Source organism: Mastomys coucha, chromosome X (genome assembly GCF_008632895.1).
Source record: "Mastomys coucha isolate ucsf_1 chromosome X, UCSF_Mcou_1, whole genome shotgun sequence".
In the NCBI taxonomy this organism is placed as follows: Eukaryota; Metazoa; Chordata; class Mammalia; order Rodentia; family Muridae; genus Mastomys; species Mastomys coucha.
The window spans coordinates 1951033-1960374 of record NC_045030.1 but is presented as its reverse complement, the minus strand read 5'-3'; the positions used below and the strand labels follow the sequence as shown (position 1 = coordinate 1960374).

The window sequence follows — 9342 nt, the reverse complement described above, 5'->3', positions numbered from 1 at the left end:
GCCTTTCAAGTGTGGAGATTAAAGGTGTGTGCCACCACTGCCCAGCTTCAATACGACAGTTAAAAAACAAAACAAACATAGGAAGTTATTTGTGGTAGGTAAAAGTCATATGGAGCTGTAGATTCAGAAGAGACTGGTTCAGGTCTAAGGTAAATTTTCCTGAATCTTATTTTCTCATCTGTGTTGTGCTGAAGTTGCTGGCTAGGCTCCTAGAGTCACTTGCCCCAGGCTCTATAATATTCAGACTGAAATACCTCTGGTGGGATGCATGAGCCCTAGACTATATAGAGGAAGACTGAGTGCTCCTTGCAAAGATTCCAGACTCTAGGTTCTTACATACAGTTTAAGTTTCTTCCTCCAAAGTGCTGATCAAAAGTTCTTGTAGCCACTCTGGTAGTGGTCTAGCCATATGTTCCATGGAACTGGGCACGTAGTGAATACGAGAGTAAAGAGCAGGTAAAAAGCCTTCATGAAAGGTAGCGAGGGAAATGTATGTGTTTGTTACTGGTTCTTCCCTCTCTTTCTAGACAGGGCTGGAGATTGAGTTGGGTACAGTCACATAGACTCTTATCTAAACAGCATCAGCTTGTTGGTTAAAAATCTGGGTTTTGACCCTGCCTACATAATCTTGAGTCATTTACTTAGCCTCCACTTCATCATCCATAAGATGGGGATAGTAGAACTGGCCCCACTTCAAAGGATTTAGAAGTACCTTCCTCAAAGTCACCACGAGGGTTAAATCAGTACATGTAAGACATGTAGACCATTGGCAAATACCACATGCATAGGACTGCTAGCGACATTCTGTTTCTGGGAAGGTGATTCTGATTAGGTATTTTCTCAAAGTTGCGGCTTTTTTTTTTTTTTAAATAAGTGTCAACAGTGTCCTGTCACCTCTTAGGAAGAAAAAGTTGTGATTGTTTCAGTTTCCCTCAGGTCTCTGAATCTCGTAATCTTTTCTTCCTCCCTCTGCCTCATTTGTGAACATTTGATACTCACTGGTAAGATTAAGAACAGTGATCGGTTCATGATAAAGTCACACTCCTGCTGGATCTGGTTGAAGTACTTGGTTTATGTCACTCAGGGATCTAACTTGGCTGGCAGAGGAACAGTTGGACCAATAGATTTCTCCCATTGATTTAGTTACTGCTCTGTTCCAGGCCGGAGAGCTGGCTTTTGATCCTTATTCCTCTTGACTCCACTATCTGCTCTGTGTTGCCTACAAGGAGGCTATGGGTCCTGACAGGCTGGTATGGGGACGAAGGAGGGGTGGAGTAGAGGACACAGGATGTTCTGACTCCTTCCTGATCTCCATTTGCCTTCTCTCCTCTCCTCTGCTGCTTCCCGTGTCTTTCAGTCTTTTCTCTCCACCCTTCTAAAAACAATGGCTTCTGTGATAACCAGCAACAAGCACTAAATAACTGATCCAAAAGTGCCTGTTGATATTCGGTTTGTAACTATAAAATAAAGGGAAGAAGCTAGCTACTCAGTAGGAAGGGAATGGCTACATCAATAACGTCAAGGCCATTTGATAGACGCACAAAGCAGCCGTTTTTTTTCAATGTTTGCAAAAGTCTATAATGATGTTTCTTACTGTTTAATGGACAAAGCCAGCTGTGAAAGTATGTTTGCAGAATCTAAATGGTTTCAGGGAATGTCTGGAATGAAATTTTCCAAATAGTAACAGTGGTTGCTTCTGGCTCATATGAGATTGTTTTGTTTCCTGAATCCTTATGTTTTTCTGTATTTTGTAAAATTTCTACTATGATTGCGTTGGGCTCTTATGATCAAATGACTGAAAAGCAGGGAGGGAGGAAATAGCAGCTGTCAGGTGAAGATGGGTCATCACAGAGGCCCAGAAGGTGCCTCTGTGGGTGGTAGAACTGACCTCTCAGGGTGTCATATTTATGTGCTGTCTTGTCTGCCCCACAGGCCTCTTGAGGAAGAGCCAAGGATGAGGAGTGCGGATGATAATACCCTAGCAGGTAAGGATCGGGCTTGCTTTGAGAGTTTTAGCCTTTGTAATACTTTGTTTTTCATGGCGCTGGGGCTCGATGTGTGCTAGGCAAATGCTCTGCTCCTGAGCTGTGTCTCCTAACCTTTCTAGTGGCCTTTTACCAGTTCTTTCTTCCTTGTTTCTGTATAAAAAAGAAAAAGGTCACCTCTTCCTTAGAAAGCTTCCAATGTGAACTTCCAGTTAATGTCATAGAGGAGCAGAATTAGGTTGTATATACCTGTCTTGCTTCAACATTGCCCTTCTCTCTCACAGAACATCCTGATGGTCGAGAGTCACTGGGTCCCCTGTTGGCCCCTACCCCTCTCCGTCCATGGCCCCAGATGACACTTCAGGTGAGCAGGCCCTTATAACCTTGGTTTGAGCAGCCAGATAGGAAGCTCACAGTGTGACCACAATTGGACCTACTCTTGCCTATTCTAGAAGTAGGGGTGGAGGTGGGGAGTGATGGTACAAAAGCCAGAATTTGATGGGGGTAAGGGAAGGATGAAATTATTCACTTGGGTTTAACTGTTAATTAGCAAACATTTAGGAAAGGCTTGCTGTGTGTGATAGACATTGGAAACCCAGCCCAAATGACATCTGTATGGGGATTACATGTTAGGGCAGAGACATATTATAATAATGGTTTAAATGTGAAGTATTTGAGCTAAAGATGAATGCTTAGGTAAAATGGAGGGAGGGGCCTGAGAAGTGAGGCTTGACAGAAGAGCATTCCCTAAGGCGGCCACAGCTACTGTCTGTTAGAAACAAGACTCATGTGATGGGAGCAGGATGGGGGAAGGTAGAGAGCGGGACTGAGAGCTGAGGTCAGGGAAGTGGTAGGGAACAGATTGGGGTGGGGCCGTGGGGATGAAGGTGAGAAAGAACCTAGGCATTTTTATTCAAGGGACAGAGGGGCAAGAGCAGAAAAGGAGTGTGACCTGCTGTGAGACACTGTTAGAGGAGGGTGGGGACAGGGGCACCAGGGAGGAGAGAGCTGGTGAACCATGATGCTGTTGGCAGGGAAGGAGGAGACATTTAAAATGACTATGCTTTAACTTTTGTCTATAAAAACTTTAAACACACAGAAAAGAGAGGAGTATAATGAACCCACATCACCCAGCTTCAGTGCATATTGGCATGTGTCATTTCCTACTTAGACTGTAGCCTGTTCCCTTCCTATTTCTATGGAATTATTTTGGAAAAAGAGAGCCAGACACTGTTCAACTCATGGATGTTATAGTTTGTTTCTTAGAAAAATAATCCTAAAAGAAAAGAAAATAAAACCCACTAATGATTTATCATAATCATAGCTCCAAAAATTAACAGTATTCCTTCATATCATCAAATGATTAGATTAGTGATACGATTTTTTGTATAACTATTACCAGGACCCAAACAAAGTGATCTGTGGCCTTTCCTTTCCTTTCTTTTTCTTCTTTCCTTCCTTCCTTCCTTCCTTCCTTCCTTCCTTCCTTCCTTCCTTCCTTCCTTCCTTTCTTTCTTTCTTTCTTTCTTTCTTTCTTTGTTTTTTGGTTTTTTGAGACAATTGCTCTGTAGACCAGGCTGGCCTCAAACTCAGAGATCTGACCTGCCTCTGCCTCCCAAGTGCTGGGATTAAAGGCATGGGCCACCTCTGTCAGGCTGATACATTGTATCTCATGGATATGTTTCTTCACTTTTTAATAGTTCCCCCAGTTTCTTCATTCCACTTTGTTTACTAAACCCCCGTTTATCAAGTACAGTTTGGCAGAGTCTGGGTTTGGTTGATTAGATTCTGGTTGAAATACATTTTTTATTCTATTAAAAAAGTTTAAATTACATTTATTGATTGTGTGTGTGTATCTGGTGTATGTACATGTCATGGTATATATGTGTGTGCATGCTTGTGTATATGCATGCTTGCATGTGCGTGTGTGTGTGCGTGTGCGTGTGTGTGTGTGTGTGTGTGTGTGTGTGTGTGTGTGTGTATGTGTGTATGTTGAGGTCAAAAGACAACTTGTGGGAATTGGTTCTCTCCTTCTGCTGTGTGGGTCCTGGGAGTCAGACTCAAGCCGTGAGGCTTGGTAGCAAGTGCCTTCCCTACTGAGCCATCTCACTGGCGTTCTTCCTCTATTTCCATTCATTCATTAATCTTATTTACTTTAGTGTTTTCCTAAATTAAATTTACTAAACCATTAAGTTTGCTAAATATATTTATTAAATGTTGTCTATCATTATAAAATTGACTTAAACAGAACTAATTCCATTAAGTTCTATTATATTCTCGATTAAATTCTAGGCTGGACTTAGTGGGGGAGGTGTCTAGTTTGTACAGAAAAGTGGTATAAATATTTAAGCCCCTTCTGATTTATCAATATGCATTGAAATGTTGTCTTCTCCAAAGGTCATCAGAAGGGCTTTGGGTTTGGTGTGTCACTCAGATTCCAAACAATAGTCCACTTTGAGTCCACTATATTTGTTTATTTTGATGCTTGCATTGAAGTATCTCTCTGTGGCCAGGAATATTTTTTTTTTCTTATTGTCTCCTTTTACCTACTAACACTCCCCATTATTCTGTGAGCCTGTTCTCACATCTTGCTGTGACAGACAGTATATCATGGCCTGTACTTTGTCTGCTCTAAAACTGGAGAAAGCTATTTCATTAAGACACCTTGGTTCCTTTCAGTGGAGAATCATGTCTAGAGATTCAGATAGGGACCCAATGTGAGTGTTGCTATGAGATTGAACACTGTTTTAAAAGACAATTAGGAAGCAAACATTAACATTTTATTATATTTGTTTATTTGTATGTGTTTGTGTGTTTGTGTGTTTGTGTGTGTGTGTGTGTGTGTGTGTGTGTGTGTGTGTGTAGTCAAAGTACAGCTTGTAGGAATTGGCTTTTTCCTTTCCAACACATGTATGGGTCCTGGAGATCAAACTCGGGTTATCAGGTTTGGCAGCAAGTGCTGTTACACTCTGAGCCATCCTGCCAGCCCAGAAATCAATATTTTTAAAAGAAAATTCATTTGTTACTGACAGTCATCCACTGAGTGCTGATGCTCAGTGCATCACTTAGCATTATCACCTGCAAAAGGAAGTTACTCTGTACTTGCTCGAGCTTTGCTCTTTGTATATACAAGACCAAGTCTTTGGTGGTGAGAGAATTACTTGGGGTTCTTGAACATATTTTTGTTGAGGAAACTCTAGAGACCGAGTGTGGGCTATATGGGTTCTTACTATGTCTTCTTGTTCCCCACCCCATTCTGCTTTATTCCTTTCTCTCCATCTCCCATCCATATAATGGAAGCAGGTGCCCGAAGTTACATTGACCAGAAACCCTCAAGAAGAAGGTGACATCCCCAGAAGCAACCCACCTGTGGCTTTTACAGAGGTCCTCCAGGCACCAGCCATCAGGATTCTCCCATCAACCCATGGCCTGGGTGGCCCCCCAAGGGACCAGGCTTCAGGGCCCGATGCAAGTGATAGAGCTGCTGGCAACTTCCTGGAACCCACCCAGCAGCAGATGGAGGCTACGTGGGAAAGTGGAGGGGGTCGAAAGGCCCCCATGGTAGGGGCTATGACAGATGAGCCCGCCAGAGGTCTGGAGATTGTGAGTGGCTTCGATGAGTTGCTTGGTGAAGACACCATTGACCAGGAATTGGAGCAGCTCTACCTGTCTCACCTGAGCCGCTTGCGAGCCGTGGCAGCGGGGACTGGTGGGGAAGGCACTTTCCCCAGTCACCCCCTGGGCATCCTCACGGACCGTGACCTGATCTTGAGGTGGCCTGGCCCCGAGAGGGCCCTGAACAGTGCTCTGGCGGAGGAGATCACGCTGCACTATGCGCGCCTGGGGTGTGGCGTGGAGCTCATCAAGGACACTGAAGACCCAGATGACGAGGGGGAGGGTGAAGAGGGGCGTTCCATCACTCCTTCTAGCCCTGAAGGGGACAGCCCTAAGGAATCACCTCCAGAAATCCTCTCTGGAGCCCGCTCGGTGATAGCTACTATGGGAGATGTGTGGGTTCCATGGGCTGAGCGCTCTAGATGTGACAGCCCAGTGGTTCTGGGAACACAGGGTCAGTTCACTGAGAATCCAGAGAAAGGGATGGGCAAGGACACCAACTCTTTGCACATGAATAGGGTAATAGTTGGGGTAACCAAGTCCCCTGGGGAGGCTGAGATAGAAAGCCAGATGGAGGTTCCTACTGAGTGGGAAAGCAGCTTGATACCTATTTCTGAGAAAGAGCTACCTGTACTAGTTCAGCGAGAGCAGAGGCCTGCCCTCCTTGGTCCCACAGGGACTGAAGTCTGTCTGTCTAGTGTAGCCAAGTCTCATGTGAACTCACAGGAGGAAGAGGGTGGAAGCCTGAATCTTGAGTCCCCAAAGAGGTCTCCCATGCCAGCAGCCCCTGCAGAATGTGCGTGTGGGTTGGCTCCTCAGCTCCAGGGGCCCTTGACCCAAACTTTGGGTGTCCTGGCTGGGCTAGTTATGGTCCCTGTGGCTTTGAACAGTGGTATGTCCCTTCTGGTGCTTGTGCTGTGCCTCTTTCTGGCCTGGTTCTCGTAGGGGCTGCCTATAGGTTTAGCAACAGCAGGTTTCCTCCTCTCTGGGATCTGGAGATTGGCAGTCCCTCTGTCACCCCAGAGTGTTGAGATGAGACCCAGGACCTGTGTAGTGAGAGACTTTGATTTTGAAAGTGCTTAACTGGAGAGAGGCCTTCCCATCTCTGAGCTCTCCAGTCAGAACCAGGCTTCCTGCAGTAGTATTTGTGGAGTGGAACATAATGGTGGATGGTGTGAAAAATTTTAGAATGGAACCAGGCATGCCCCCCACCCACCCACCCAACCCCAAGCCTGTATTTATTTTTGTATAATTCTCTGGATGAGGGAGAGTGGTCATGAGCTGGTCTTGGGGCACAATTACCCAGAGATATATTTATTAACAACCAACCTGTGCAACCTGCTGGAGCTTTATTTTTAATTTAATTTATATAGAGTACATATTATTATATGCCACAATAGAGCTCTATGAGAAATGATGTGTCTTGCTGTGCTGGTCTCCTGTTTGGGCCTGAGTGTATAGGGTGGTCACATTCTGGGGAATGGCCATGGTCGGTGGTGGGAGAGGAGATGGCCATGACCATGCCTATTGCTGTCTCCTCAATGTGGATCTGTATCTCTTTGCCTTGTGGTCCTAATATATGTGGTCCTTTGGTCGTGCATATCTTGTCTGTGGGAGCCTGTGTCTGTGTATATGGGTGGTTTCGGTGGGAGCCCAGAGGAAGGATTGCTGATAGTCATGCAGCTCCAGTGGTAGCTGTGGTCAACTGCAGATATGGAGACATGGATTAGTCACAAGGTTTTGAGGTGACTGCAAAAAGCAGCTTTTGATACTAGCAGGGAGACCCCTCAAACCCCTAAATGGGAAGGCCCCAGAAAGGAGTTAATGTACTGTGAAAAATTTGTATCAGATTTGTTGTCCACAGACATTGCATTTCTACTCCAAACAGGAAACCCAGAAGCTTTAAAAGAAAGGTTAGATACATTTATTGCATGCAAATAAAAACTCTTGGCATAGCAAAATAAAACACAATATATTTATTTACTTCCCTCTACAGCAAAACTTTTTAAAAAGTGGTAATTGTTCTAGTGATTTTTTTTTTATTCATTTAGCGAGGTCTCAGACTGACTGGAAACTCACAGTTCTCCCGATGCAGCCTCCTAGCAGTAGGATTATGGCTATGCTATACGCTAGCATATATATAGCATATACACTAGCATATATGTCTACGGGTACCACAAAACCTCTTACAAGAACTATCGTAGGGGCTTTTACCATTTTCCCCCATTCTTCCAATACCCCGTGCCTTTCTGAAACTGCACCAATCTGTATTTTTCCCAGCAATGTTAAAAAATCCTAGTGCTGTTGCCACAACAGTTAAACCTATATGCCTTCTTCCGTGGCTTCCTGACAGCATTTGACAGTTGGTCATCTCGGTTCCAAGCCATTTCTTCACTTGCTCTCCAGGATGACATGCTCCCCTACTGTTCCTCATTTCACACTGGCTATTCTAGAACTGTGCCCATCAAGTAGATTTGCCCAGCAAATGCCATTTGGATGAAATGCATGGAGGAAATCCAGAGAAGTGTGGCTACAGTTTCAGCTTAGCTTCACAAATATTGACTGACTGACTACCTCACCTCTGCCCTGTAGACATAGAATGAAGAGCTCCCAGTCCAGTGGGGGTGAGAGGCACAAAGAAATCTCTGTGCAGCATGCTCACTGCACTAACACTGTTAAGTATTATGGGCTAGGAAAGCCCAGGACAGGTGCTTAGCCTAGTCGGGAGCTCTGGAAATCTTGAGTATATGGTCCCTGGTCTGAGTTCCAATTAGTGAGAAAGAGTCCAGTAGATAGTGAAGAGGAAGAAAAGACCAGCTAGAAGGAATAGCCTTGTGCTGTGGAAACAAAAAACAGGCAGTAAGAAATTCAACACATCTGTTTTTCAAGGATTGTTTTTTGTTTTTTCGAGACAGGGTTTCTCTGTGTAGCCCTGGCTGTCCTGGAGCTCACTCTGTAGACCAGGCTGGCCTCGAACTCAGAGAGGGTAAAGGTGTATGCCACCATGCCGGGCAAGACTTTTTTTTTAATATAGCTTCTCTGTGATCCTCCTGCATCAGCCTCCTGGGTTTTGGGCTTACAGCATTAATTACCATGCCTGGCTTCAAGGAGGTATTTTGACTTTTCAAATATCAGTGTTCAGATATCTATGGATTTCCATTGATTTTTTTTTTTTAAATGGGCTCTTGCTATGTAGCCCTGGGCTGGCCATCTTTCTACCTCAGCCTCTTAGGTACTAACTAGGACTATATGCCTGGCTTTGATTTGATAATTTTATGATTATTTGAAAAGGCTCCTTATGGCAAATTGTTTGAAAAAAAAAGTAGACAAATTACTACCAATATATAACTTATGAAATGTATCCCCAATAGGATCAGAAATTTTTAAGTAGTTTTATAACCATTGAAGAAACAGAAGTTTCCCTACACAAAAACTATGGGCCCAGATGGCTTTGCTATTTTAAAACCCAAGGAACAAATAACTCCACTTTCTCCAAAGTAGTTCCATGATGTAGAAAAAGAAAGCATGCTCAATTCATTTAATGGGGCTGATGAGTCTTGATGTTTTTAAAATGTGGTGAATTGAAAATGGATATCAACAAAACCATCTCATGAACATAGACAAAAATATTCTAAATCAAATGATTGCTAACTCCAATATATATATAAAGTCTAAGATAGCCGGGCGGTAGTGAGGCACGCTTTTAATCCTAGCACTTGGGAGGCAGAAGCAGGTGGATTTC

General features: G+C 44.0%; 1 protein-coding gene across 2 annotated transcripts in view; it reads left to right on the top strand.

The window, feature by feature from the left end:
* Ppp1r3f (protein phosphatase 1 regulatory subunit 3F) overlaps positions 1-7561 on the top strand; it is a 15887-nt gene extending 8326 nt beyond the window's left edge. The window contains exons 2-4 of one of the 2 annotated variants that reach the window (XM_031386488.1): positions 1933-1985; positions 2270-2349; positions 5286-7561. In XM_031386488.1, the coding sequence (XP_031242348.1) occupies positions 1933-1985; positions 2270-2349; positions 5286-6545 (1393 nt within the window). In that variant the 3' untranslated portion in view covers positions 6546-7561. The remainder of the gene's footprint in view (positions 1-1932; positions 1986-2269; positions 2350-5285) is intronic. The other variant, XM_031386578.1, reaches the window with a different exon arrangement.
* The last annotated feature ends 1781 nt before the right edge of the window (positions 7562-9342 follow it).